This window comes from Prunus avium, chromosome 1, assembly GCF_965620075.1.
Source record: "Prunus avium chromosome 1, drPruAviu1.hap1.1, whole genome shotgun sequence".
Classification (NCBI taxonomy): domain Eukaryota; kingdom Viridiplantae; phylum Streptophyta; class Magnoliopsida; order Rosales; family Rosaceae; genus Prunus; species Prunus avium.
Genome location: NC_142284.1, coordinates 43,531,442 through 43,559,263, shown reverse-complemented (window position 1 = coordinate 43,559,263; position 27,822 = coordinate 43,531,442). Strand labels below are relative to the sequence as shown.

The 27,822-nt window shown below is 37.3% G+C and overlaps 6 protein-coding genes across 8 annotated transcripts; 4 read left to right on the top strand and 2 right to left on the bottom strand.

Annotated features, from left to right (window-relative positions):
* Positions 1-987: 987 nt before the first annotated feature.
* Positions 988-3,095, bottom strand: LOC110764084 (Tetratricopeptide repeat (TPR)-like superfamily protein). The gene has a single exon (XM_021966997.2). It carries the CDS (start codon positions 2,813-2,815, stop codon positions 1,199-1,201), a length of 1,617 nt encoding a protein of 538 aa, XP_021822689.2. The 5' UTR covers positions 2,816-3,095; the 3' UTR covers positions 988-1,198.
* An 87-nt stretch (positions 3,096-3,182) lies between these two features.
* LOC110764087 (caffeoylshikimate esterase-like) lies at positions 3,183-5,245 on the top strand. 2 transcript variants are annotated; one of them, XM_088246448.1, is made up of 8 exons: positions 3,183-3,545; positions 3,687-3,716; positions 3,804-3,933; positions 4,086-4,232; positions 4,364-4,494; positions 4,666-4,731; positions 4,822-4,920; positions 5,004-5,245. In XM_088246448.1, exons 1-8 carry the CDS (start codon positions 3,246-3,248, stop codon positions 5,220-5,222), a joined length of 1,122 nt encoding a protein of 373 aa, XP_088102574.1. In that variant the 5' UTR covers positions 3,183-3,245; the 3' UTR covers positions 5,223-5,245. The 2 variants fall into 2 exon arrangements, with proteins under 2 accessions (XP_088102574.1, XP_021822693.2); XM_021967001.2 differs by having other exon boundaries at positions 3,187-3,545; positions 4,594-4,731.
* Positions 5,246-5,864: 619 nt separating this feature from the next.
* On the top strand, positions 5,865-9,209 carry LOC110764129 (caffeoylshikimate esterase). The gene is made up of 8 exons (XM_021967053.2): positions 5,865-6,257; positions 6,384-6,413; positions 6,534-6,663; positions 6,778-6,924; positions 7,023-7,153; positions 8,244-8,381; positions 8,624-8,722; positions 8,843-9,209. Exons 1-8 carry the CDS (start codon positions 5,868-5,870, stop codon positions 9,059-9,061), a joined length of 1,284 nt encoding a protein of 427 aa, XP_021822745.1. The 5' UTR covers positions 5,865-5,867; the 3' UTR covers positions 9,062-9,209.
* A 650-nt stretch (positions 9,210-9,859) lies between these two features.
* LOC110764125 (Regulator of Vps4 activity in the MVB pathway protein) lies at positions 9,860-12,509 on the top strand. 2 transcript variants are annotated; one of them, XM_088247978.1, is made up of 6 exons: positions 9,860-10,146; positions 10,583-10,726; positions 10,837-10,940; positions 11,174-11,345; positions 11,451-11,591; positions 11,931-12,509. In XM_088247978.1, exons 2-6 carry the CDS (start codon positions 10,625-10,627, stop codon positions 12,279-12,281), a joined length of 870 nt encoding a protein of 289 aa, XP_088104104.1. In that variant the 5' UTR covers positions 9,860-10,146; positions 10,583-10,624; the 3' UTR covers positions 12,282-12,509. The 2 variants fall into 2 exon arrangements, with proteins under 2 accessions (XP_088104104.1, XP_021822740.1); XM_021967048.2 differs by having other exon boundaries at positions 9,861-10,146; positions 10,594-10,726.
* Positions 12,510-20,307: 7,798 nt separating this feature from the next.
* Positions 20,308-22,861, bottom strand: LOC110764112 (zinc finger protein JAGGED-like). The gene is made up of 5 exons (XM_021967032.2): positions 22,581-22,861; positions 22,285-22,379; positions 21,771-21,902; positions 21,371-21,455; positions 20,308-21,262 (listed from the first exon to the last, which is right to left on the bottom strand). Coding segments are annotated over exons 1-5 (879 nt in total). The 5' UTR covers positions 22,583-22,861; the 3' UTR covers positions 20,308-20,697.
* A 1,733-nt stretch (positions 22,862-24,594) lies between these two features.
* On the top strand, positions 24,595-26,645 carry RPL15 (ribosomal protein L15). Its single transcript, XM_088251283.1, has 4 exons — positions 24,595-24,753; positions 24,851-25,196; positions 25,307-25,458; positions 26,250-26,645. Exons 1-4 carry the CDS (start codon positions 24,688-24,690, stop codon positions 26,472-26,474), a joined length of 789 nt encoding a protein of 262 aa, XP_088107409.1. The 5' UTR covers positions 24,595-24,687; the 3' UTR covers positions 26,475-26,645.
* Positions 26,646-27,822: the final 1,177 nt, after the last annotated feature.

Below are 27,822 nucleotides of genomic sequence, written 5' to 3'. Positions count from 1 at the left end.
GAACAAATCGGGTCAGCAAGTTTTGGATTTCATTTTACATCACAAGAGAGGCAGCCGTTGACTATTTATTAGTACTCATCATCAAGTCCAAATCACAGCCCTGAAAATTACTTTACTAATAAATCACATGCATTATGAAAGAGACGGACAGAGATAAACCACATTATATAAATAAATTACCCAATTATAAATATCTTCTTTTTTTCTTTCTTTTTTCTTTTGGTGAACGACACGGGTTATGCTTTTCTTTAATTACACAAACTTGTTTAGAGTATGTCCACTTGGCTTAATCACTGGTTTACACTGCACTTGTTGGTCATCTAGACTTGGCCCTTGGCCCGCCGCACTTATCATAATCAAGTGTTTTGTTTAGTTTTTTAAGAGAAGATTAGGTAATTAAATCGTTATTTAAAGCTAAACATAATACGTTCAAAGCATGTAATGTTAGTTTATGGAGTTTGCAAGATGGGTTTGGTTTTATATTTCACATTTAATATTTAATGTTTAATTTAGAGAGACAACCTAGGTTTTCACTTCAAGAGCTGTTCAAGTGGAACCCACAAGCGTCCAATTTAAAAACTGCTTTTCAAATATTCATAAATTTATCCACCTATTAAATTACATAAAAATATAATTATACGAAAAGAAAGTCCAAGTAGCCATTAAATTTTTGTTATCGGTGAAAATGGTATGTGGGTAGGGTGGCTAACAATGTGACAGTGAGATAGTGATAGAAGCAAAAGACAAATGACCAAAAGGTCCGTGGTCGAAGGGTTAATTGGGCTTTTTCCTGATCGGTGGATGTAGCCCAATATAATGCCACAGGCCCAACTAGCAGGCTGACCCCTTTGGGCCTTTAGCCCGTCTACAACACATGGATCGCTGTCAGCTGGGAAACCACACTAGATCAAAGAGAAGTGCAGAGAAAAGTAGCTAATGAGCAGCAGCAGCTTCTCTACTGTTAATACATGGTGGTAGCAAACGTCATTTAAATTCTTATAATCCAAAAACATTGAAGCATATATATATATAATAAATAAAATGAGTAGTGCTTCCACCTTTCCTTTTATTTTCCTGGTTAAAGAGATGATATCCCAGTTTCCTTCAACAACGATATAACCTGACCATATGTTACAAGTTACAGGGTTGCAAAATCTACAGAAACAAATTAATGTTTCCCTTATCCTGGTTTTGAACCCTAGGCTCCCTGCCCAAGCTCCAGAAAGTCTGGTGCATATCCAGATGATTTTAGCAGTTTCGTCAATCCCTTCAAGGCTCCATATATTTCCTCAGTCTCAGGATGCCTCTCATCTAAGGAATAGAACTCAACCACACCATCATTGGCCTCAATAAAGCTAACACCTGGGACTTTTTTATACCCAGTATCCCTCGTTGCAACTTTTAATCTCGCCACATCTTTCCATCTCCCAAGATCACCATAAATATTTGAGAGCATGACATAATTTGCAGGGTTTTTCGGTTCAAGTTCAATGAGACGTTCAAGAGCCAGCTCTGCCAACTCAATGTTTTTGTAAATCCGACATGCCCCTAGTAAGGCAGCCCAAATAACAGCATCTGGTTCCATTGGCATCTTCCTCACAAAGTTCATGGCCTGGTCCAAAAGACCCGAGCGTCCGAGCAGATCCACCATACAACCATAATGCTCAATCTGTGGCACAATTGAGTAGTCATCAACCATTGATTGGAAATACAAAAGGCCATCTTCGACCAATCCAAGATGTGTACAAGAGCACAAAATGCCTATGAAGGTGATCCCATCTGGGTTTTCTCCATAATTCTTCATCTGGCGAAACAAATTTAAGGCATCCGCCCCACGTCCGTGCATTGCCAAGCCACAAATCATAGTGTTCCAGGTAATTAAATCCTTGTTATCCATGCTCTTGAACACGTCAAGTGCATTATCAATGATCCCACATTTTGCATACATGTCAATCAAAGCATTCCCAACGAAAACATTTCTCTTGTACCCAATGCTCTCTGCATATACATGTACCCACTTACCCAAATCAAGAGCTCCTAATCTTGCACACGCCGACAACAAAGTCACTAAGGTGGCATCATTTGGAAGCACATCACCCTCGCTTAGCATCCGCTTGAAAGATCCCAGAACTTGAAAGAAACTTCCATTACGTGCATATCCTCCAATTAATCCATTCCAAGAGAAAACATTCCTCTCAGGCATCTCTTCAAACAACTTCTCACAAGCATCAATCTCCCCATTACTTGCATAACCATTCAAAACGGTATTCCAACCCATCACATCTCGTCTTGGCATGTCATCAAAGAGTTTTCTAGCTGCCACCATATCCCTCAGCTCAATATAACCTGAAACCATGGTGTTCCACAACACAATATCACGTTCCGGAGCCAAATGAAAAAGGCGCTGTGCAGAAACCATATCACCACACAAAATGTAACCATTAATCATGGAAGTCCAAGCAACCACATTCCTCTCGAACATCTCACCGAACACTTTGTAAGCAGCTCCAATCACTCCCCCAGCCGCATACATTTCAATCAGCGTCGTTCCCACATATGGGTTTGCTCTAAAACCACCTTTTATCACTACACAATGCACCTCTTCACCTTCTACCAACCTTTTCAGTCTCCCACAAGATTTAATCACAACAGGAAACGTGAAGCAATTGGGCATTATATCCATGCTCTTCATCCTTCCAAACAATAGTATAACTTCTCTATGACTCTCATTCTTAGCATACCCTCTGAACATTGCATTCCATAAAGCAAAGTTCGGGTCCGGAATTCCATCGAACACTTTGTGGGCATACGCCATTTGCTTCAGATCGGCGCATGCTGTAATTAGTTTTGGGGCGATATAGTGGTTGTGCGAGAAGCCGTGGGTGATTATCTGGGTCTGTGTTTGGCGAAGTTGCTTTGTGGCCTTACATGATTGCAAGAGTGAGATGAACTTCTCTTCGAGAAGTCTGTGAGGGGGCTTTTGGGCCAATTCATGCAAAATCTTCGCTATTTTGTTTTTTTTATCACAAGGTTATGTTTGAGCGGGAGAACCAACTGTTTCTGAAAACTTCAGTAAGGCCATGAATATCAAATTATACTTTAATTTTACACCCCAAAAAAAAAAAATCTAATTTCCAAACAATAATTATAGTGCAGCGCACGTGGTCCACTCTGTTTGACTACAACCAGAGCTATGACCGTCAAACTTGCATCCACTTCCCATAAACTATTCCATAATTACAGCCATGAACCTTTCGCTTACTCTGAGTTTCCGACCAACGGAGCCTTCTCTGTTTCACCGGAAATCCTTCTACCCGATCACGTATCCACAAAAACAGCACGTACCCATTTTTCATCAACCAAAATTGGACCCAAGAAGAACTCAGTTCAGGATCACGGCTAAGAGACCGTCGCCAATAGAAGGCTTAAGTGAAGAGATGATGAGCGCCGTGGCTTCGCAGAATCTAGACCATGCGCCTGCTCGGAGACGAGTTCGGTCGGCATTCGTTGACGTGCATCAACAGCTTGATCATTGCTTGTTCAAGGTTCGTTCAATTTGATTATAGTCGTGATAGGCTGCTAGCTTGCTGCTCAAACATTTGTAACAGTTGAATGGAATTCTAGTTTCAATTTCAAAATATTGGGAACTCATAATGCGTTTGCTTTCTCCCTGTTGAAAATTTTAGATGGATCATGCTGGCATCAGAACAGAGGAGGTAAGAAACAAATTGACTTATTTAATTCTTAATTCCACTTATTTAATTGATGATCATTTTAGAACTTTTTGTGGCCATTGTTCGTAGTGGTATGGAAGGAACTCAAAGGGCATGGAAATTTTCTGCAAAAGCTGGTTGCCAAAACTAGATGTTCAAATCAAAGGTGCTTTATGTTTTTGCCATGGGTACGGTAGCACTTGCACATTCTTCTTTGAAGGTTGGTTGCTCTGTCTTTCCCTTTTCTTATTTGTTTGGAAATTTGAGCAGCTATTTTCCCTGTATTACACTTATCCCACTAAGGATTTATGCCAATCTAAGGCCAAAACTTAGAAGTTTTACACATGGTACGGTTCGAATTTGGATTTTCAGGTATTGCTAAGCGAATTGCTGCATCCGGGTACGCTGTATATGCTGTGGACTATCCAGGTTTTGGTCTTTCTGAAGGATTGCATGGTTACATCCCAAACTTTGATGAATTGGTTGACGATGTTAATGAACAATTTACTAATATCAAAGGTGTGAAATTGCCTAGACTCAATGTTATTCTTCATAGTATTATGCTATGATCACTTTGTATTGCAAATTGCAACTCTTACAAGACAGGCTTGCTATTTGCTAATTGCTAATTGCTTTGTATTACAATTCAGGAAGACCTGAAGTGAAAGGTTTGCCCTTCTTTATAATGGGAGAGTCCATGGGTGGAGCTGTCACTCTCAAGATTCATCTAAAAGAACCGTCTAAATGGGATGGAGTAATCCTTGTAGCTCCAATGTGTAAGGTAAGCTCCTTCTCTTTCTTTGTTTTTTGTTTAGTTTTCACTACTTCTCATTCTTGGATCACCAACTGAATATTTGTCTGTTGACTTTGAGTTGCCAAGATTGCGGAGGACGTGATGCCTCCAGCAATAGTTCTGAAGCTATTAGCACTCATGTCTGAAGTTTTGCCTCAGGCAAAACTCTTTCCCCAGAAAGACATGGCTGGCCTAAGCTACAGAGATCCGAGAAAGAGAAAAACGGTTAGCCCTTTCTGCACTTCTCCATTTAGTTGGTTGATCAACTGAAGCTGAAACAATAGTTAAATTGTGATGTTAATTTTCTCTCTTTAGGCTGGTTACAATGTGATTTCTTACAAAGATCACATGCGATCAAGAACAGCTGTGGAACTGCTGAAGGCCACAAGTGATATAGAAACACAGTTGGATAAGGTCGGTTGCCCTTTGTGCTATTCTGTCATGCCCTTTCAAACATACCATCAGCATGACTTAACTAGTTTCTGGAGATTTTGCAGGTTTCAGGGCCATTACTAATTCTTCATGGAGCGGCAGATAAGGTGACCGATCCTTTAGTGAGCCAGTTACTTTATGAGAAGGCCTCTAGCAAGGATAAAACTTTGAAGCTCTATCTAGATGGTTATCACTGCATTATTCAAGGGGAACCTGATGACAGAATTTTTACTGTCCTAGATGACATTGTAACATGGCTTGATTTTCGGTGCTCCCCCAATTAAAATTTACAGTCATTTACAGCATCCTTTCACATTTTCCTTTTAAGATTTTGATAAGATGCCAGTGCTTGAATTGATCGTGGTAAACGCCATAATTTGATGAGTTAAAGGGACATAGCAAAATTCTCATGTCCCTTATATGAGAAAGACTTCTATGAAACGGGAATATCACCATTTTGTTATACCCAGCGAATGACACTATGACACACATGATAACACTTTCACGTAGCATAACATTATTTGCCAAAAATAGCAAAACAATGTTATTCCAATTGCAACTAAGTTTTTCTCCCCTTTTACATGTAACTACAAAAGTTGAACTTGTAGGTAGGCCATAGATTAGCTGGTTCCATTTGACCTATAAACTTTCCATGAAATCTCGTACCATAATTTGTAATATTACATAACCCTTTTCAGTTTTTTTGTTCTTCCCCAACAAAAGAAAAACACTAGTTCTAGTTCAAAAGGGTTCGGTTGAACAGCCGTCGTATCCTTATAAAGTATCTATATAATTAAATTTCCTATATATAAGCATTTAAAAAAATAAATAAATAAAACAACTAGAACGGTGGGATCACTCCGACCAAAAGAAAAATATTAAGCACATGCTCCATGTGCATCCTCTAGAAAAAGTGACGTGCACTTTGGATGGACAAAACAAAAGAAGAAATAAAATCGAAGTGGTGCACTTTGGCTCGTTTCAAAGGCTTACTGGAGAGCTCTCCGTCTGTGTTTGACGTTTCCTCACTGAACTCTCTAATGGACCTTTCTCGTGCTCTGAGATACCAACCTCCTAAGCTTCCTTTGTTTCCTCCTCAATTCCAAAACCCAATCAACCATCTTCATCCAAAGCCCACATTTTTAGTCCCCAGAGGAACTCGCCTAATGGTTACCGCCAAGAAAAGGCCACCCATTGAAGGTGTAAGTGAGGAGCTGAATTGGATCGCTAACCAGAACCTCGACTTTGCTTATACTCGCAGGCAGGTTCGATCCGCTTTCCTTGAGGTCCAGCAACAGCTTGATCATTGCTTGTTTAAGGTTGGTTTCTTTTAATTGTGATCATCATCTTTACCTTTACTTTACCAGCCTTTGATTCGTTGAAACTAAGTAACAGTAATTAATGCTTTTATTTTTTCTTCTTATTTGGAATGGATTGGTGGGTAGTTGGCTCCTACTGGGATCAGAACAGAGGAGGTAAGAGTTAATTTTGTTTACCTGAAATTGTTTGGAAAGTAGTAGCTTTCTACGTTGTATTTAATTATTTGTTTGCTGACAAAATGCAAGTATGGATTTCTACTGTTATTGGGTTTGTAGTGGTACGAAAGAAATTCGAGGGGGTTGCAAATTTTCTGTAAAAGCTGGATGCCAAAACAAGGTGTTCCAATTAAAGGTGTTTTGTGTTTTTGTCATGGGTATGGTGATACTTGCGTTTTCTTCTTTGAAGGTTTGTCATTATGCCATTCCATTAAGTATTGTGTAATCAGTGTGAAAGTTTTTTCTATGTTCCTGATTTTAGAAGGTTTAGTTCACTTGAAATCCGTCAAGTTTGGATTTTCAGGTATAGCCAGACGAATTGCTGCATCTGGGTACGCTGTATATGCCATGGACTACCCAGGTTTTGGTCTTTCTGAAGGATTGCATGGTTACATTCCAAGCTTTGATCAATTAGCTGATGATGTGATTGAACAGTACACAAAGATTAAAGGTATGACACTGATCCTAGCTTAGTCTTAGCATCTCTATCATCTGATGTTGCAAACTTTAGACTAATCAAACTATTACCTTCAAAATTATGATTGACAGGAAGACCAGAGTTGAAAGGGTTGCCCCACTTTATATTGGGGCAGTCCATGGGTGGAGCCGTTACTCTCAAAGTTCACTTAAAGGAACCATATGCATGGGATGGAGTTGTTCTCGTGGCCCCAATGTGTAAAGTAAGCCCACATTGCTCCAATATGAACATTAGTGGAACAAAATTTAAGATTCATTCATTTCAACTTTAGTTTCCTATTCATATGAAGTTCTGTAATCTCATGCACTTCGCTTAAATTTAAAGCGTACCATGTAGAAAGCAAACTTTTCAGTCTCTATGTTTTTCTTCTGATGAATACTTTAACAAAGAGCTTCCAGAATTCATATTAGTAATTACCTGAGTTTGCAGAATTCATATTGATTTAGTTACCTAAAGAATCTTAAATTTTTAAATTTTTTAATAGTATCTTGTGCCACCGTTGGGTCATTGCTTGCTTCGTAGGAAGTTTTCCTTGTTTGCATTTTTATTGTGTGTTGAGAATTCAGGGAAAGTGAGTGGGCAGGAAAGATAGAAATAGGTCCTGAATGTTTGGAGTGTATCCTACAGATGGTTCATCAACTAAAAATGATAGCATTTACTAGAGGTGTCGTCAGGAATTTGCACAACTGGCGCCTGCTGATTTGGAGGCATGGGGATTACATTCTTCAGGAATCAAAGACCACCATGTTAGTTCTTGGAAGACAATAACTAGAGGACATTTCTGGGGAGGCCTCTACTGTGGCTACCAAGTTAGGACCCTCAAGTAGTATGTAAAACTCTACTTGAATGAATCAGTCTTGGGAGGAGGAATGAGCTCACAGTGTCCCTATCTGTGTGTATTGGAATTTAAGTTTCTGCATCTATTGATGTCTACCGTCTCTTTCTTATTCATTCAACATGACTCATGCTTCATTTAAAGGAAGTTTTACCCTGTCTTACACAAACTTAACAGGAAAAGATGAAAGATATCAAAATTGTTAGAAGAAAGCTGCCATTATTTCAACATGACCCTGAATACAACATTCGTATACACTCGTAAACAGACATATGTTAAATAGTCTGAACAACAGAAAAAGAAACAACTTACAGAAGATAGTGCTGATTTCTTGTATGCAGATTTTCTTATTATGTTGATTTCAGAAGTTGCAAGACCTAATTTTGTGTCTACAAACGCATTTTGGAAGTTGCAGATTTTCATCATGAATTTTTTTCTGACCTTGAGTTGCTGAAAGATTGCAGAGGATGTAACGCCTCCAGCAGCCGCTCAGAAGATATTAATTCTTATGTCAAAAGTTATGCCGAAAGCAAAGCTTATCCCACAGAAAGATTTAGCTGAGCTGGCTTTCAGAGATCCGATAAAAAGGAAAATGGTTTGTCTTTCATTTCCTCTACCAATGTAAATGCACTTGTATGAAAATCTGAGGGAGATGACTATTGTACAATAGTAAAGTTTCTCTACCAGTGAAACAGCATAAAACTATCTATTGCCTAGCCATTCAATAAGAACTCCCCACATTTCTAATGAGAAAATCATATCTAGACTACAAGTTCTCTTTATCTGCATTTAGAGGATTGAGTTTTAGTATTCAAAGCTTTGCTCATCCCTTATCAGGCTGTTTACAATGTGACGTGCTACAATGATCACGTGCGGTTGAAGACTGCTGTGGAACTTCTACAGGCTACTAAGGATATTGAGATGCAAGTTGAGAAGGTCAGTTCCATTTTGTGTCTGATGTGCATCCCTTCTTTTGTCATTTTCTGACAGTATTTTAGCTCCTAAACGATGCGTTTCATTTGATGCCATGGGTTAACCAAATTTGAGATATGTCAGGTTTCATCTCCACTGCTAATTCTTCATGGAGCAGCAGATAAGGTGACTGATCCCCTAGTGAGCCAGTATCTTTATGAGAAGGCCTCTAGCAAGGATAAAACCCTTAAACTCTACCCGGAAGGTTATCATTCCATTCTTGAAGGAGAACCTGATGACAGAATTTTTTCAGTCCTTGATGATATTATCACTTGGCTTGATTCCCGGTGTGCCCTGACATAGATGTTCTCGTTGAATCTGTGGCATCACCATTTCATCTATTGCTCTTTTTTTTTCTTTTTTCTTTTTTCTTTTTTAATTTCTGGTGAAGAATAATGGATTTATATATAAAATAAATTATGTAAATTTAAATAATACATCATTGCATGTCTATCCGTTGTGTTCATTCTTCTCTTGTATGCAACGTGGGAAATGTTTCATCAATTTTTTGCTTCCTCTTGAAATGCGGGAAATTTGAAGATAGCTATAGACCATATGGAAATAAATCTCCTATTTATAATTTCATAGAGAACCGTCCCATTTCTATGTTTTGGGTTGAGTTTTTTGCATGAGAGTTTTGTCTCTCAAATCCCTTGATGTCTGACAAATAGGAATAGCCTTCACTTGTTGATATCGTTGATGCAAATGAAAATTATTAAATAGCAAAATGATTTAAAATTTTAATATCCCTTGATAAAAGCTGTTCTTAAGTATGGTGTTTACCTCTAATCACCCTTTAAAAGCTTCTCACGTTAAATTGAGTTTAGCTTAGGTTTTTAACCTTAAACTTATTCATCCGACCTTTGAAAAATATCCCATTGTTTAGTGTCAATAACATAATAATGGTAAATTCCACCTGGGTGTGGGACACCTCGTGGTATTTTTTTTTTTAAAAACACATAATAAAGGTAAATTGATTTTATTACTTTGGTAGCTGATATGATATAAACAAACAAACAAAAAAATTTATTCCATGTAATTTTTATTGAATATTTTTTATTGGTGCTGAGGGACAATATTGAAGATTTAGAGCTGTCATCTGAGTATTAAGTAAAAAATGGTTGAAAAAAAGGAGGCACTGATCCAGCAGAGTTGGTACATAAAAAACGAAAACTAGAACGCTATCCAAACAGAGCTTGACCCAGAAGTTGAAGAAAAGTAGTTGATTTTCTGCAATTGTCCCCCCAGAAACTATAAATCGTAGTCTGAAAGGGCTTCATTAAGCGATCGAGGTTATCTACAAGAGGCTCATCGTCTTCATATAGGCATCCATCATCCATGTCTCTCTTAAACCAGCTTTTCAACAGAGGCGTTTTTGGCACAAAGTGGTAGGTCATACCCATTTGCCTTGGCCCCTGAATCTCATCCCTTTATTATATGTTTGTTTCTGTTATTCAAATCCTTATTCTTTGCTTATCCTGATTTGATTTCGTATAATTTATGTCGGTCAACTTATACTTTCAAGTTTGAACCCAGAATTCTAAGTTTTCGTAGAATTGCAGTTTAATTAGTGAACAATTTGTTCTCGAAATTCTGGATTCTTCGAGGCACCCAATCATTAATGTATTTCAGCATATGGGTTTCTTTCATTGAAAATATTTTTGGATTGTTTTTGCTGTTGGCGCTAGATATTCATTGTCTTTAGTAATTTGGTTGTTTCTTAACTCTGCCGCGTGTGATTATCAAATATTGAGACTTGGATTCAAATGTCTGTCTACTTGTTTGCATTGCTCTTGTAATTCGGTAAAGTCTTAACCTTGGTAGTTGTTTTGTAGCAAAACATGTTTGAACTTGGCTATTTCACGCATGAAATTGCTGCAAAACAAGAGAGATGTGCAGCTCAAACACATGCGCAAGGAAATTGCGCAATTTTTGCAGGCTGGCCAAGAAGCAATAGCTCGAATTCGGGTATAACTTTCAAAACTATACTCAAAGATGTCAATGCCTATTTGATTAAAATTTAATTCATGTTTGAATTATTATTGATAGCTTTGGTGAGCATTTCATAATCTGGTCAGGTGGAGCATGTTATACGAGAGCAAGACATATGGGCTGCGTATGAGATTTTGGAGCTGTTCTGTGAATTTGTCCTTGCACGTGTTCCCATTATTGAAAGCCAGAGGTAAATCCAGTGATTGTTGGTAATATGACATGTAAAGCATCAGGTGTATTACATTAAGAAAGTACATTGGAGTTTATATCATGATATACTAATGGGAGTAGGAAACACTGAGCATTGTTTGTTTTTTAATTTCTTAACCAGCAGGCATGTTGAAATTCTGTTATTTCTGCACACTTGTATGTCAATATAATTTGTTTATGCCACTCAATTTTTAACCATTTTTCTCCATACAGGGAGTGTCCACCAGAATTACGAGAAGCTATATCAAGCATAATTTTTGCTTCCCCAAGATGTTCAGAAGTTCCAGATTTATTGCAGATCAAGAATTTGTTTACAGCAAAATATGGAAAGGAATTTGTATCAGCTGCGTCTGAGCTTCGTCCTGATTCTGGGGTCAACCGAACTGTTAAGTATTTTGTTGCACATGCAATTGTGAATCTCTGCATGAACAACCAATATTGATAAAAAACTGATACCACTTTTTCAATTCTTTAAATGTAAGTTTGGCAGATAATTGAGAAGCTTTCAGTTAGTGCTCCATCTGGAGAGGCCAGGCTTAGGGTATTGAAGGAAATTGCACAAGAGTACAATCTGAATTGGGATTCTTCTAATACTGAAGCAGAATTCAGTAAAACGCATGAAGATCTGCTGGTACTTTTGCCAAATTAAGTTCTTTTCCATTTTCAAACTGATTAGGTGTAGCTTAATCTTCTGACATCATTTGGTCCATCAGAATAACGACTAGACACTGTGCAACTTCTCATGATATGGGGGTTTCTTGTGTGTGCTGCTCATGCTTTCACAAGCATATTCATGATATGGGAATTTCTTGGTTTTGATTTGGCATGTTAATCAACAATTACACTTTATATCATTCCATATCTATTCAGGCATATTGTCTATTGCGGAATTTGAAATATATTAGTACTTTCTTTTATGTTATTTACTCTGTAATTACAATAACTGTGGTCTTTTTGCCATTATCTGTAGGGTGGATCCAAGCATGTAAGTGGTGGAGCTGCACCTTCTCAAGCTCCGGCAAAACAAGGCTCTTTGAGTTCTTCACCTTCTAATGGGGCACACTCTATTGTGCCTGCAGATATTAAACAAGAACCTAAGTACCTTCATGCTCCAAGACCTTTAAGGGAGACACACACATCATACACTAATGAGATTCAACCATCGATTAATGATGATAAAGCGGCAGCAGTTAGTGATACCAAAAGGGAGACAAGACCACAATCATCTGAGATCCTGGAGAGAGCTCGAGCTGCCATTGCCTCTGCCGAGCGTGCATCTGCTGCTGCCCGTTCTGCTGCAGAGCTGGTTAAGTCCTTGTAGTGCTCAAATGAATAATTGGATCAAGGTGCACAGCAGGAACAGCACATAAGAAAGCATACGTTACACCATGGAATACACTTTCCAATAGTTTTTAAAGAAGGTGATGAGGATTATACTGTATTGACGAATATGATCATTTGTATATCTTGTATCTTGTGATGGTCAAGAACTCAATTGTTTTTCTCTAACATTCACCAACTGTTATCTATTGCAATCTCTTTTCTAGAACTTATTTTGTGTTGTGTTTGAATTGGAAGGCACCTGCTCTTTATTTCACACCAAGTCCCAGGATTCTTAAGCTTCATGGCCGTCCATGAGCCATGTTTTTGGACTTCTTGGACAGAAAAAAGAAAAAGAAAAGTATTTAGCAAGACCTCTCTGTTTTGGACTGAGGTGGTGTAGCATGCTGTGCGGATTTTGTCCAAAGAAATAGCCTAATATACTCAGATATTCTCCTTGAAAATGTATTTTTAGCCATAGCCATTGGAATCTTGGATTGAAAGGGTGTTTGCAGTCCTCCAACACATGTCAAGTAAATTGAATACATACGAATAGTTTTTAATGGAAAATGGATTAGAGACTTTCCTATCACATTGGCATACTCACCATTAAAACAACACAATCTTTTGCTTGATCGATTGAGTTTCCTCTTTAGGTGATTTATTAAACCGCAAGAGAGATCCAAGGACGAAAGCCTTCTGTTCTGGTCCCTATGACCCTGTGCGTCAAAGTTTTGCCTATTGAAAAAAGTTAAAACATAAAGCATTATGTTCGGAGTTAAGGGTTCCACTTTTCATCTCAAGACTTAGATTCATTCATCAGACTTTAAATTCATATGTTTTAATCTGCGGGCAGTGGATTATGTAACATCTGCATATATATATCGTCGATGGATCTGTTGCTTTAATAGTTAAAACTTCTTACTAAGAAAGAAGGAGAAACAATATATTTTACGTACACCACCACCAGTAACTCGTCTGGGAAGTTTTTTCTTTTTCAAAGATAGAAAAAGGCATATAATATAGGATAGGATAGGAGGAGGGAGAGCCACAGTAATAACCTGAAGTGGCAAACCGTGATTGGTTAAAAAACAACCAGAGAAACTGAAGGCAAAGCCAAAAACCCACAGAGAAAAGTTTGACATAGATCAGAACAAACCAAAACATTCTTGTTTGCTTTCCCAGAGAGTCCGATCCGATCTACACGATACTGTCATATATACATATCACAGATTTTACAAGCACAGAAGGCTGAGAGAAAGACCCCTATAGGCTAGAGGTTCCAGGTAAAAGTTATATAGATCCCCCTATTGCCCTAGCTAGCTAGAGCCTAGAGCTAATTAAGGCTGCACTGCATATACTTATATATATATATATATATATATATATATATATATATATATATATATATATATGTATATTTATATAAAGATACAAATCTAGCTAAGCTAATAGTTGTAGGGAAGCAGAGACAAGTTTACATTACCTGATGCATACTTGTACATATCATATAGTCACACTTCTCAACGACATGCCACCTCTCATGCAAACACAAAACCCACGTCTCTTTCTCTCAAAAGACTCATGCATGAAAACTTCAGCAAACAGTTCTGAAAGCCACACTCGCCGTACATACATACACTTATATTATATATATATATATTGACTGTGGCATGCCACGGAGACAGAGTGAGTGTACTGTGCATGTGTGTGTGACAAAGATGTAACATGATAATTAGCAGCAGATGGATGGAGAAGTAATAAGGACGACGAGAGACGACAGAGGTAGCTAGACAAAGTTACATAACAACAGCGCACCAAAAAAGAAAGCCTGGTTTGAATCATAACATGCCATAAGAGGTGCTCTTCCCTCAACCGCGTGATCTACACCAACAACCCACATTGATATTGTTGAAATGAAGGGTCGTTTTCGTCTTGAATTTCGTTTTTAAATCCCATATTTTCCATTGGTCGCTCCCTTCCCTTCAGACTCACCTACTGCTACCCTAGCTGCTGCTGCTGCATCATCTCTTTTATATCTATCTATCTTATATGTATATATATATATATATATATATATATATATATATATATATATATATATATATATAAAGAGAAACATAAATTACTTTAAAATCTGGAAAAACACAACAACACATGCAACTTTCCTCCTAGCCAGGCCCCTAAGCCTATACGCATGGTACTTAATTACTGTTGTGGACTAAGTGGTGGCTGTTTTTTTGTTTGATATATATGTAAAGTAACCAAACAATGGCAGTTCCTGGTTACGGTTGGCTCTATCTAGCTCTGCGTGGACTATAATTAGAATAATCTGAGGCTTCCTATAGTGGTGCTATATATTTTCAAATTAATACAAATCCACTTCAGATACTATCATCATCAGAGCCGTTGCTTTTAATGCACTACACATTAAATACGGTTATCTTTGTAACTAGTCAAATCAAGTTGAAGCTGTTTGGCATTTGTCTCATCTCAAAAATTAAAGTATAAAACTGTTTGATACGAACTTGTTACAGTGTCATTCTAATTTTTCGGCAATATTTTGCAATGTCAATTAAGAATTTGTTTCGTTTTTACATCTTCACCTTACCAACTAAAATTAGTCAACACTTTATCTTCACCTTACCAACTAAAATTAGTCAAATATGACCTATGAAAAAAAAAACGAAAATAAATTAGTCAACCATGAAGATTATTATTAGAAGCTTTTATATATGGTTTTTTTCTTTCTCTTTTCTGAACGAAGCTTCAAATATGATGTGGCAAAATATATATGCAACTTTTGTCATGGAAATTATATAAATATAACTAGGTTTGTTGTAGGATCTCTCTCTCTCTCTCTCTTTTCTTTTTATTTTGGCCATTAGGTTTTAGAATCTTTGAGGCAACAAAAAACAAAAGAAATTTCCAGCGGTCCAATTGGGTTGTCTAGGTATAGCTAGTTTTCATAGAGGGCAGTATCCTATTAACCGAAGGTCAATTCTTTTTGCAATTATTGATAGAAGCCATTAAATGAGGCATTGTGAGCTAAACTATTTTCGTACCCGAAAGAGAACAAGACCTAGCTAGTTTGTCTTTCTTCTTTTCCCATCTCACAGTGCTACAGTGCTACAGTGCACACAGAACTGATCACACGCAAACGCACTACAGAGAGAGGGACATATCTCAGGTCAGTTCATTAACTCAACCCCAAATAATTAACTATAAAACTGCTCAAGTATATGCTTAGGTTAATATAAGTTGATTGGAAATAGGGTCATGCTATCCTTGTAACTCAAAAAACATAGACAATAACCCACTAATAATATAACGCTCAAGTAAAATTCAATTTTAAAATTGGATGCCAATGTGTCTATGTAAGTTGATTTATTAACAAATCATGCCACTAGATCTTTATTTAGTGGCTGACCATTTTTTATCCCCTAATTTTATGCAAATAAATAAGACCTCTCATTGTACATTTATGTTTACACTCCTGTAATAATGGCCTACAATCAAATTAGTTCAAACATACACCCTCCAATTATATATATTCTAATAAGTACAATGCCGAAAAAAAAAAGTACGTTAATTAGATGATATTATGTACGTTAACATTTTCATGCCTACATATATTACATCATATGACTCATAGGATAACATAGTACATAAATTATTACTCATAAAAGATAATAGGTAAATTATTATCTATGAAAAAAATAGGTACAATAAAAAATAGATTTTTCTATTTAAACCCCACACTTTTCTATGTTCACCCCAATACTTAAATCATTAAGCTCTTAAGTTTTATTATTGTGTAAAAAGGCAAAAATTATCATCCAACTTAATATTTAACCCTAGTACATCTATACACACAACCCACACACCTCACCAATCTTCATATTAGGTTTTAGAAAAACCCAAATTCCTCTACACCCTATTGCGAAATTACTCTTCTCTTTCAATCCAAGAAACCTACTACGTACACTCTCATCTTCTCTTCACAAGCCCTAAATATAATATGCAAATAGTGGCTTGTGAGTTGTCAATTGAGGTATGTTGCTTAGAGAGATAATTAATGTTACAATGCCATTAAGATTATAAGTTCCTCAAAAGAAGAAAAGGGGAAATTATAAAAATAAAACAAGCTGTTTTTTTTATAAGCTCCATCCTTGAAGACCCGTAAAGTCTGCAATCTGCAAAAACTAAAACTAATGCTTCTAAGTTCGAGCTGAGAACCCAAAAAATGGTATCAAGATCACAATAGCTGATCCTCCCCTACAAAAAGGAGAATTTCGGAACCTTCTCATTTTACAACAAATTTGAAAATCTTCGAGACTCCGAAGCCACATAGTTTATAATGACAGTAACCAAACAAGCCTCAATCTTGTGTCCAATTAAAAAACAAATGCTAATATACAAAATTAATAACACCCCAACAAAAGAAAGGCGCACCTTGAACACTGATCTTCTGATAGAAAAATCGCTTCCAACAGGAGCAGTTAGTGAACCTTGCAAGCAAAATCATTAAAACCCAATAACAAGAACAGCAGAATTAATCAAATATCTTCATTAAAACCCTAAACCCATAATAATAAAATAATATTGCTACACATTTAACAACAGTGTTTTTATCTCTTCAAGTAATGTGAGGTTGATGAGTTTTTTAATTATTATTTTCTACTGAGTGTGTATTTAGGGGTAGTTTGGGAAAATAGTGGGGGTTTTCTTAGAAATTGGGGTTAACTTAGAATATGGGGTGATCAAAGAGAAGTGCGGGGTTTAAATATAAAAACTCTAAAAAATAATAGGTAGATTATTATCCATGAAAAAACTAGGTACAATAAATGAAATCCAAGTTCCAAAATAGGTAGATTATTATCTGGGAAAGATGGAACAAAATTTCAAAAAGGCAATAAGGAAAAAGGCCTTTTTTGGCCAACACATTGTTGATTGTATTAATGAATTTTAATAATAAAATGGATAATTAATTGCATACAACAATTTGAGAGGGAATCACCACAATAAATTGGGGAATCAAAAATTAAAACACCACCCTATTACACGTTGAAATATAAAGTGAAGAGTTGCAGGTAAGGCAAATTCAATTTGAAGTGTGTAAAGCAAATTTACTATTAGAAATATGAATGAACTAAGCTAAGTCTATAGCAGATTCGCCATCTACTTTTGTTGAGGCTATTTTGAAGTTTATATATGCACCCTCGACTCTATTTAATTATCCCTGATCCATGATCCATCCTTCTCTCTCTCTGAGCCCCACGATCTTTATCAACCTATACATACAGATACAGTGTCGTACCTTTCTTCATTATATATATCATGTCTTGCGGTCTTGGGATCGCACATATGAGAAAGAGAGAGTATAATATACTATACTTGCTGCATTCCAATATGGTTACTCTGTTTTCTTGTAATTAACTTAATTATATTATTAAAACAGAACAAGTTCATACATATATAAAGAGGAAATATAGATAAGTACAAATTCAGTAAACAGTTAAAATAATCAATCAGATTAATTACTAGGACATTTGAACGCTGAAAGTTATTTTACCTAATTTATTTTCCTTGAGGAATTTATGTTTTTTTTCTTCTTCGTAATAATAAAGATGTATATAGCTTTGTTCTGTTTATCCTTTGTCCTTTTTTAATATACTGCTGCTGCTATAGATAGCTGCAAATACAGCAGTTAGTTGTCAGTGAATTAATTATTAAAACAAAAACCGACTTCAACGAAAGAAACACATAAAATAATCAAATGTTTCTTAACTTCATATCTTTATTTGACATGTTTATGGTGGGCCAGTCGCTCTTGAGTCATCACTTATTCAAATGCTCGAACATCCAGTCTGACCTAGTTTGTGATTTGCTCTGCAAACTGAAGATTTTGAGGTGGTTAATTATTTATACGTACACTCATACTTACCAAACGTTTAAACAGGAAACGCCAACAAGACGATGAAGGCAGCTCATCCAATTACGTGCCACCAATTATACCTTAAGTAATTAGCATAATTAATATCTTAATTAGTTCAATCACCAATTACATGCTAGTTAAGATATGGCTAGATTTGATTACAACAATCGCCAAATTCATGTATCATCATCTACTGAATATGCAGCTAGTTAGGATCCAAAGTTCCAAACACTTGCCCTCTTTTCTTCAAACTAGCTAATAAAATAAAATAAGTTGAAGGATCTTGAGTTATATATATGTGCTTGTGGGTCCAGCTAGGTTTTAGCTTGTAACCAAATCAGGTTAAGCACTAGCTAGCAGAACCCAGTATGGGCCTCAGATATGTAGTTCCAATAGTTAACATACTGATCTCTTATCTGTAAACAAGCAGCGGCGTAGATGTTGCAGTCCAGCTTAACCTATGATATATATGTTTGCAGGTTTAGCCTGTACATGTTAGGGCAACTAGCTAGGGTTAGGGCTGCTTTCTTCTTCAAGTATCTCTGTCTCTTGTGTAGCTCCAGTTGCCCCACCTCCCTACCAATCTTCAGTCACTTCAAGTTGCACTTTTAAACACCTGAACCCTTAATCTCCTTCAATATTCAAGCCCAGCAATTGGCCGAAAAATAGGTTGCTCTGTTAAGCCTCATGGCCTTAGCCTGCAATAAAGTGTCCTAATCACCTTGTTAAGTCTCCCGAATTTAAGAGACGCTTAATATGGAACCCACAACCACCATTATTTAATTGGATTCAAGTTCATGAGTCCATATGTCTCAGAGTGCCAATGTTCGATCGGAATTAGACAAATACAACCAATAGAAAAGAAATCCAGTAGAAAAGGCCAAAGCCTTCTGCCTTTTTTTTTTTTTTTTTTTTTTTTCCACAGAAAATGAGAAACACACCTATCCCCCCTACCCTCCTAGTTCGAATTAAAAACATGGTAATTGGTAATTTTTATTTGGTGAAAAATTTCATCACTTTGTAAATCTTTCTTTGTCGTTTGGAAGTAAATGCACTTGTACCTAAATAGACAAACAAGTAAGTTCCTTCTATCTCAACATATATGTGAATGTTTGGAAGTATATGCATTCTCAAATGTACATCATTATTAATTCATGCAAATATATTAAGTATAGATATGCGCATGATATAAACATATACAATGAATTTCACATTCTTCATCCCATATGTTGCATTAATAGATACATGGATTTTCTCTTCGTACAAAGGAGAGGCCAAAAGATAATTCTAAAATCGGGTATATAAGTAAGTGCTCTATACCGCTGAAACATATAATTAAGTCCTACATTGGATAAATTGGCGTATATAGAATGATAAGGCTCTTTGTTTGACGAAATGCTTTGACATATATCGACACCTAATGAGAAAAGACTTGTAATTAAGGTTTTCGTTTTAGAAGGTGAGCTGTTCTTGCAGTACTTATAACTCTTATCATTGTTTTAATTAAAGACAAACAACTACTAATTAGTAATTAGGTGAAGAGGGAAAGTAATTACTCTTATAATTGTGGCTCTGAGTAATATCGGTGGGGATCCGGAGATTCTTTGGAGTTTGGAAGGGTATAGTTTGCGCAACTCTTACAGAGACAACAAATTTGATTGATTCTGGGTGAGAGAAGTTGCAGTAAAAAGTTTGATGGGATTGCGAGTTCTCATTGCCCCCTACAGTGCAAGCATGGTGTGACCACATATGACCCAGAAGCCAGAAGATCCTAATTGAGATTTAGAGGGAAATAGAAGGAAGGCGACAATCATTTTTAGTGGGTAATTTGTAAAAACCAAAAAGGAGCTAAAGCCCTCTTTGTCTTGGCTCTGGGATGGGTAGCCTCCCTTCCACCTAAACTTTATTTTATCCCAAAAAAAAAAAAAAAAAAGGAGGGCAAAACTCTCCCTTTTCCCCTGGTCAAAACGCTGAGGCCACATAATTAAATGCTATAGGAAAAGGCAAATGGAAGCTAATAGAAAAAAGCGAGAAAAAGAAAAGGAAAAATTGATTGGCATGCAAAACGAACTAGAAATGCAAAAAGGGGTTGAGAACTTTCAGTTCATATCTAACTTGTTGTCCCACAAGGTCTTTCTAGTTCCCCTTTTCAGACTTGGTAGTAGAAGTGATACACACATACAAAAGACACCCCTCTTCAGATTTCCAATGTTGAAAGCCCCCCCAACCCCACAACTTGAAGCCAAACTTGCTGAGGGTGTCGATGAGCTTAAAAGCTGGCCCAGTAGAAAATACCAAAAAACCTCTCTCATCTCCTTCCTCTCATGACCCCATTTGTCAGCTTGTTAAGTCTCTCTCTTTCTCTCTGTCCATTGTGGGTGGCGTGTCGAGGCAGAGACCCTAATAATAATACTTCAAGACTATCTCTCAGAAGAAACAAAAACAAAATAATAATAATAATAATAATTTGTTTTAAATATTAGAAGCCAGGTTGAAATCGATTGATCGAAGGAGGAGGATCCAAACGCTGCTGTGTCCCTGCATAGCTCCTGCTCCAATTCAATCCCTCCTCCTGGTTCATGTGCAGTGACCCGTCTCTACCACCACCTCCACCTCCACCACCACCTCCTCCTCCTCCGGGTCCCACAGGTGCACCAATGCAAGTGTAGTTGGTGGGCTCCGGTGGTGATGCTCCATAGTTCACATTTGGGTGACCATGACCATACTGTGAGGGGCTACTACTACTAGTGCTGCTAAGAACATGTCCAACATAATAATCATTGACCGAGTGTTGATGGTGAGGGTAATGGGAAGCAGGGAAGGACATGGGCCGCGAAGGAGAGGAGTATAAGTATGGTTGTTGAGGCGGTTGAACACCTGGCTGTGGCACCGGCGGCGGAGGCGGTGGTGGTACGATGGTACTTGACGAAGAGCCAGAAAACATTCTTGCTGGGAATCTGAGAGGTAATGTTGGGTCACCGCCAATGTTGTTGCCTGCAGCTGCCGGATGATGATATCCCGCCGGTGTAATTGGATGGCAGCATCTACAAAATCAAACAACAATTATTAATGTAATAATTCAATTTTTTTATTACCATAAAGAAGAAAAGAAAGTGCAATTTATAAAAGGAAGAGAAATTAAGCATATATACCCTAGGTGAGGAGGAGGAGGGGCGGATAGGTTATCGTTACTGAAGACTAGCTGACGAGCCTTGTTGAGTGTTTCTGTCTCCCTTTCTGGTGACCATTCCGACCCAACACACAAATTAAATCAAATCAAATCACACAACATATATAAATATAATATCAAATATAAAAGTACATGACCTTTAATTGATCCAGCAAGAATTTCAGCAAACGAAACACAAATGATCAAATCAAATCACGACTTCCTTTCCTCGACTTATTTGAAATGACCAAGACGCTTCATGGCTAAATCATTGATGAGACAACCAGTGCCCCCAATTGTGTTCTTTTATTTATTAATTTCTCAAATATAAAGGCAACTAGTTTTAGTTTGTGTAAATAATTAAAGAAATGAAATTGACTTGCCTTGACGATGGCGATTCATGTGTCCCCCAAGGGCCTGAGATTTGCAGAACTTGAGGGAACAAAACCTACACTCGTAGACCTTCCCACACTCGTCTTTTCCATCTTTTGCGCCGCTTTTCTTTTTTCTGTAGCCTGCAACTAAAAACCCAGACAATAAAAGCAACTTCGATATGACTAAACTAAACTAAACTAACCCCTACCAGCGACCTCCGCCCTATCTAAATTAATTAATTACCCAAATCATCATGAACACATTTTAAGACGGAAAAAGAAGAGTAATTTAAATCCACAATCTTCTTCATACCCATTTAAGTCAACCTTTTTGATTTGAAAGCAAAGAAGAGCTTTTCATCTGTTTTTAAAGAAAAGAAAAAGATTGAAAAGGAGAAATTAAAGAAAAAAGAAAGGAAAACAAGAAATGTGAGCCCTTTCAAAAGATATGTGGGGGTTTTGATATTGTTGATCCGTTTTTGGGTTTGGCGGTAGTAGTAGTAATCAGAAATTTGAAAAGTACCAGAGGAGCTGTCCTCGACAACTTGTTTACCATCTCTACTGAAATGATCATCGGGCAAGTTGTTGAGGTCTAAAGGGTTGCCCTCATCAGGTCGCCTGCAAATCAAAACAAGAGATAAATACAACGCTAAAAGCCACAGAGGTAGTACATATATATATGAAACAGTAAATGGTGGGTTAGAAAGAAAAAGAGTATTGGATAAAGTATAAGGGCAGGAGAAGGAGAAGGAGATGGGGTAGAGAAAAGGGAGAAGCAATTAGCAGGTGAGAAAGGTGGGATGGGGGGGAAAGACCTACATGGTACCGACAGAGAAAGACAGAAATAAAAATGTGAATGTGAGGGCGAAGTATTCTATCTCTCTCTCTCTCTCTCTCTCTCTCTCTCTCTCAGATGGGAAGATAGAGAGAGAACTAAAGCTTTTAGAAAATTATAAGACTTTCAGTTTGAGACTGCAATATAGAGGCTAGTTGAGTGATGGTGGAAGAAAAAGAGCTTTGAAAGTTCTCTATCAGTTTCTCTGCCAAACCCCTTTGGACTCATCTCTCAATAAATTAAAAAAAATTGAAACAACAAAGCTGGGGACAGTACTGGGTCTCGTGACTTTAAAAAGAGGAGAGGTACTGTGGGGGAGGAAGAGAGAGGGCTTTGGTTTTAGGTGTGTGATCAAAGTGTCATTTGGTTTGGTTGAGACTTGGGAGTAGAGGTAATGAGAGGGACGTGGCTTAAGTTTTTCCTTAATCAAAGCTGCGCGCGCGTGCTCTTAATTATAATTCCTTTGGTTTATTGTTTGTGTATATAAATATTTTACGATTCAGAAGAGATCGTATAAACAAGCAAGGCTAGATCCTGTGCATACATATCTTCTAGTGTAATCATAGTGCTGTGAAGCTAAGATGAAGAACACGATAGAGATTATGGTCCACATGCAGGTAATTAAAACAGCCCCTCCTGGGTATGTATTTATAGCATTGTACTGCCATGGGGGATCATGGAAGTGTTACTTTCAATATGTCTGATTGTTGGTATTTTCATGAACTAAGTAGGGATGGGCTCAACCCCACCGATATGTTGTTTTATTCTTTACAAGTATCTTTTTTGGGTGCATTCTTTACATGTATCTAGTTTGCTTGATCATGGTCATTTTCAAGAAATCGGGAAACTCAACCAGACTAGCTAGGGATGTACTTATAATTATATATATATATATATATATAACCACCAATGGACCACAAATATAGAGGCTTGTTGTGGTATGGTGGTTATGGGTTTTATAGGGTGTGGGATGTTTTGTTATGAGTTCACTAAGCTCAACTAGCATAAATAGCAAATGATCTATAGTCAAATTCATTGATAAAATCGAACAAGATTAATTACTTACACGTGTATCTATTTCCCAATAACATATCAACTATGTCGTTCACTCATATTATAACATGTAAGTTGGTAACATCACGTGACATTTCTCGAATGAAAAGTTATATATCTTAATATATGATCATATGAAGTAAAACTCCCACCTCTTGCGATTTTAAAGTGCACATTTACAGGCCCCGAATTTGCATACTCTTGTAATTAATGTATTTACATATTCATAATATATATATATATTCAGGTGATCCATGGACAACACCACTTATAGGGCTTGACTTGAGGGCATCGATCATTTGGATTGGTAATACAAATTTGCAAAGTCGGGGCATGCAAGCATGCATCGGCCGTGCACCCAAATACTGAAAAAAATTGTGTCCATAATTACCTAAGAGAGTGGTCCATTTCAGTCCAGTCTGCCAAAACATCAAACATCCTCTTTCATTTTGTATTTTAGCAAGCAAGGTTCCTTTTTCTAACAATCCAACGGAAAATCCTATCCACCATCATCATTTCCAATCCAGTCAAACTTATTCTGAGGAAAGCACATGCATCAAACTTATTCTGATGGTGATCTCCTCCTGTTTCTTTATTTCTCATCGCCATTCATTAATTAATTTCTTCCTTTTTTTCTCCCCACAATCAAATACCAAATTATTAATTACAAGAGAAAGAAACTGGGGATAAAACCTTGGCACAAAAATAAAGGAAAGGAATAATTTTTTTCTAAAAAGTTAGTGCCACCTTTGTGTAAATAATTACTTGAATTAATAATGTGATTTTCCAAATTTAGTTGTACCTTCAACCTTGCCATGTAAAACTCGTGCGTTGGGTTGATGCTTTTTTGCCACTCAATGAAACTGCTTCCAGGCCCATTGGAAACTTCAAGCCCAAAAAGGAAAATATCCAGAACATTACTTAGTTGTTAGCATTAGGCCCAAAAAAGTGGAAAAGAGAAAAAAAGAGCAGAAGAAGAAGCTTATCCTATCTGTTTGTGCAACACACTCCTAGTGTTAGCTCCACTCTCTGTTATCCATGGCAGCGTCTCTGCTCTTTCTTCCTCCAACCCCACCTCTCAGTCTCCCTTCTTCATCTTTCAAGGTACTCTCTCTCTCTCTCTCTCTCTCTCTCTCTCTCTCTCTGTGTGTGTAATTGTATGAATTGCTAACTGAGCTGATAATAATGTCAATGTTTACAGGGAAATGTGAGAAACTTGGGACAAAAACTATGTTGCATTCCGTCCCTAAAGGTGACTAGTACTACAGAAAGAAGGCGGCTAGTGGTTGTGAACAAGGCGGCGTCGACCGGAGTCGGGGCTCCGGTTACCAATGTGCGGTTCAGGCTGGATAACTTGGGCCCACAACCCGGGTCCAGAAAGAAGGGTAAGAGAAAGGGAAGAGGTATAGCGGCTGGGCAAGGGAATAGCTGCGGGTTCGGTATGCGGGGCCAGAAGTCCCGATCAGGACCCGGCGTGCGCAAGGGCTTTGAAGGCGGTCAGATGCCGCTTTATCGTCGAATTCCCAAACTCAAGGGAATTGCCGGAGGTATAATTACCTTGTCTTTATATGCAATTGCACGCCAAGTGTATGCCAATATGCTTCAGTGACATACTCAAAGTAATTGTTTTGCTGTTTGTTTTTTGTTTTTTTACAAGGTATGCAGGCGGGTTTGCCTAAGTATGTCCCTGTGAACTTGAAAGACATTGAAGCAGCAGGGTTTCAAGAAGGAGAAGAAGTGTCATTACAAACTTTGAAGGACAGGGGTTTGATCAACCCATCAGGAAGAGAAAGGAAACTCCCTTTGAAGGTAAATGCTTAATTAGTCTACTTTACACATGTTGTGGTGGTTAAGGTCAGATTGATGTTCCAGCATTTTGTCATAACATTCAACTACTCAAATATCATTCGTGATATGCTGCTTTAAAGTATGGCCTCTATATCTCTGTTTTACTAATCGAAGCTGGATTGAACTGCAATCCTTAAAACCATATGCAGAAGACTACAGAGAACAAGTATGGCCTCTACTAGTTTGGATATATTTTTATAACGATAGTTGCATATCAGATAGTATATAACTTTCAGCATGAACAAGCCTCTTTTAATTGAAATAACTAAGCAATCTGTGCGTTTTTCTACAATTCAATATTTCTTCTTAAATTTGACTTAATTGTTACTTATAAAAACACAATCTTAATTTCCTTGATTTTCTGATCCTTTTGGTTAAAGAATGCGAAAGTGTGATGCATTCTGGCCAAAACTTGGCCAATCCACATATATGATCCAGCTTTTGTGCCATTGATAATATATTACTTTTGTTCTCGAATTTTATAAATTGCACCTTATTCAGCAGCTGTAATACATCCTTAACAATTGACATGTCTGAACTATAGATTGAGGCTTTTGTGGGAAAAAAAATTATTGAATAATAAAAATGTAGTAGAAGCATTAGGGCCACTTCAAGCTTGATATGGCCCAATAATTGCCAAGTTTGATGAGGGGATTGCACGTACATACGGGTTTAGGCAGTTATCAGTGTGCACTGCTCATTAAGCATATTTTCATACTAGAACTTAAGGCTCTTTTTTTCTTTCTTTCTAGATTCTTGGTGATGGGGAGCTCAGTGTGAAGCTGGATATAAAGGCTCGTGCCTTTTCAGCAGCGGCTAAGGAGAAACTTGAGGCTGCTGGCTGTAACCTCACTGTATTGCCTGGTCGGAAGAAGTGGGTAAAGCCATCAGTTGCTAAAAATCTTGCACGTGCTGATGAATACTTCGCAAAGAAGAGGGCTGCTGCTGCCGCTGCCGCTGAGTCAGCACCTGCTTAGACAACTTCATAGCCACCATTAATGACACTGTATGTGAAGAAGTACATGGTAACATATTTTTGGAGGCATATTAATCTTCTTTCCTGTTATTATCACTTTACCTTTTTTTGGTATAACAGACAAACTTCTGGCAATTGTTTCATATATTAATGTGAGAAGTAATGTTTTCAATCTCCTTCCTTCCCCAACCTTAGATTTTGGTTATAGTTAAGTGTTTCTTGCTCATTTAACCTGCCCTAGGAAAGTAAAGGACGGTACCAAGCCACACACATCTAGATGCGATGTGGAGATCCTATTTTTACAGTGAGGTGATTAATAAAATTGAGCCTTATATTATTCCTTCTTTAGGGAGAAATTGCCACTGATTTAAAATATATTTCAATTGACTTATTTATATTTTGTGGCATTGACGTTGCGATGTACAAGTCTCTTGCATTGCATCTCAATTTGGAAGCGTCCAAATTGTGACATTAAAGTCAACAATGGGACGGGGATGTCCGTCAATGTCTGGTTTTGGTGACTGATGATGAGAATTGGGGTTGAGGAGGCACGCAATTTTCCGCCAATTTGTGCAATGATTTGGAATTTTCGTCCAAAAAGCAGGGGCAGGGACCAAAGCCAAAATGATGGTAAAGTTTAGATTTGAAGTCATTTGAGTCCGTCATCTGCTTAGACAGAGCATGTGAAATCATGGCTGTCAAGCCCACCAATATTTTGCTTTTTTACATAAAATGTGGAGCCTTTACTTTTGAGTCAAATCAGCTTCAGCTAACTTACTCGATCTATTTAGGAAAGATTTAATTAAAAATTATAATGTGAAGATCAACATAACATGTTTGCTGTTAGGTTAGGTCGAATGTGAGTTTGATGATCATTACTTTCTTTATTGTTCATACGATGATAATGATGTTAATCTTTTGCTTTTGGGGGCTGGTCACGTTGATTAAGAAAACTGTGTCTCTCGGCCATACCTGAAAATGGAAAGTCCAGAGAGTGCTGCGTCGTTGCTCATCTCATTTCATGGAGGATAAGAAATGGACCGCTAACTAACCTGCAACTTAAATGCTGCCTCATCCTACGCACAACTTGCAACAATTTTGTTTTTTGGAAAATACAAAGGACAACAGCCAAACTTGTAAACCGGAATTTTCAATGCCAAAGAAAGAGGAGAAGTCCAAAACTATTAGAGCATAAAGTTGTGTATGTGTCATGTCATCAATGTAACATATTTTTGGATGGACGGAACATGACAGCACGAATTAGCTCGAGAAAAAAAAAAGCAATTTTATAATTTTATGAATGTTTTGTGATAAAAAGCATAACAATAATTTACATATGCGTAAGTTTG

What these genes read in the sequence shown, in the direction of transcription:
- LOC110764084 (XM_021966997.2), bottom strand. Translation starts at nt 2,815, where the DNA reads ATGGCGTATGCCCACAAAGTGTTCGATGGAATTCCGGACCCGAACTTT.
- LOC110764087 (XM_021967001.2), top strand. Translation starts at nt 3,246, where the DNA reads ATGAACCTTTCGCTTACTCTGAGTTTCCGACCAACGGAGCCTTCTCTG. An exon ending in TTGTAGCTCCAATGTGTAAG is followed by an intron (nt 4,495 to 4,593) that starts GTAAGCTCCTTC and finishes TGAGTTGCCAAG; the next exon opens with ATTGCGGAGGACGTGATGCC. An exon ending in TAGAAACACAGTTGGATAAG is followed by an intron (nt 4,921 to 5,003) that starts GTCGGTTGCCCT and finishes GAGATTTTGCAG; the next exon opens with GTTTCAGGGCCATTACTAAT.
- LOC110764129 (XM_021967053.2), top strand. Translation starts at nt 5,868, where the DNA reads ATGGACAAAACAAAAGAAGAAATAAAATCGAAGTGGTGCACTTTGGCT. An exon ending in TTGCGTTTTCTTCTTTGAAG is followed by an intron (nt 6,664 to 6,777) that starts GTTTGTCATTAT and finishes TTGGATTTTCAG; the next exon opens with GTATAGCCAGACGAATTGCT. An exon ending in TTGAGATGCAAGTTGAGAAG is followed by an intron (nt 8,723 to 8,842) that starts GTCAGTTCCATT and finishes GAGATATGTCAG; the next exon opens with GTTTCATCTCCACTGCTAAT.
- LOC110764125 (XM_021967048.2), top strand. Translation starts at nt 10,097, where the DNA reads ATGTCTCTCTTAAACCAGCTTTTCAACAGAGGCGTTTTTGGCACAAAG. An exon ending in GGCGTTTTTGGCACAAAGTG is followed by an intron (nt 10,147 to 10,593) that starts GTAGGTCATACC and finishes GTTGTTTTGTAG; the next exon opens with CAAAACATGTTTGAACTTGG. An exon ending in CCCATTATTGAAAGCCAGAG is followed by an intron (nt 10,941 to 11,173) that starts GTAAATCCAGTG and finishes TTCTCCATACAG; the next exon opens with GGAGTGTCCACCAGAATTAC.
- LOC110764112 (XM_021967032.2), bottom strand. An exon ending in TGTCGAGGACAGCTCCTCTG is followed by an intron (nt 21,903 to 22,284) that starts GTACTTTTCAAA and finishes TTTTAGTTGCAG; the next exon opens with GCTACAGAAAAAAGAAAAGC. An exon ending in CCTCCTCCTCCTCACCTAGG is followed by an intron (nt 21,263 to 21,370) that starts GTATATATGCTT and finishes TTGATTTTGTAG; the next exon opens with ATGCTGCCATCCAATTACAC.
- RPL15 (XM_088251283.1), top strand. Translation starts at nt 24,688, where the DNA reads ATGGCAGCGTCTCTGCTCTTTCTTCCTCCAACCCCACCTCTCAGTCTC. An exon ending in TCCCTTCTTCATCTTTCAAG is followed by an intron (nt 24,754 to 24,850) that starts GTACTCTCTCTC and finishes CAATGTTTACAG; the next exon opens with GGAAATGTGAGAAACTTGGG. An exon ending in AAAGGAAACTCCCTTTGAAG is followed by an intron (nt 25,459 to 26,249) that starts GTAAATGCTTAA and finishes CTTTCTTTCTAG; the next exon opens with ATTCTTGGTGATGGGGAGCT.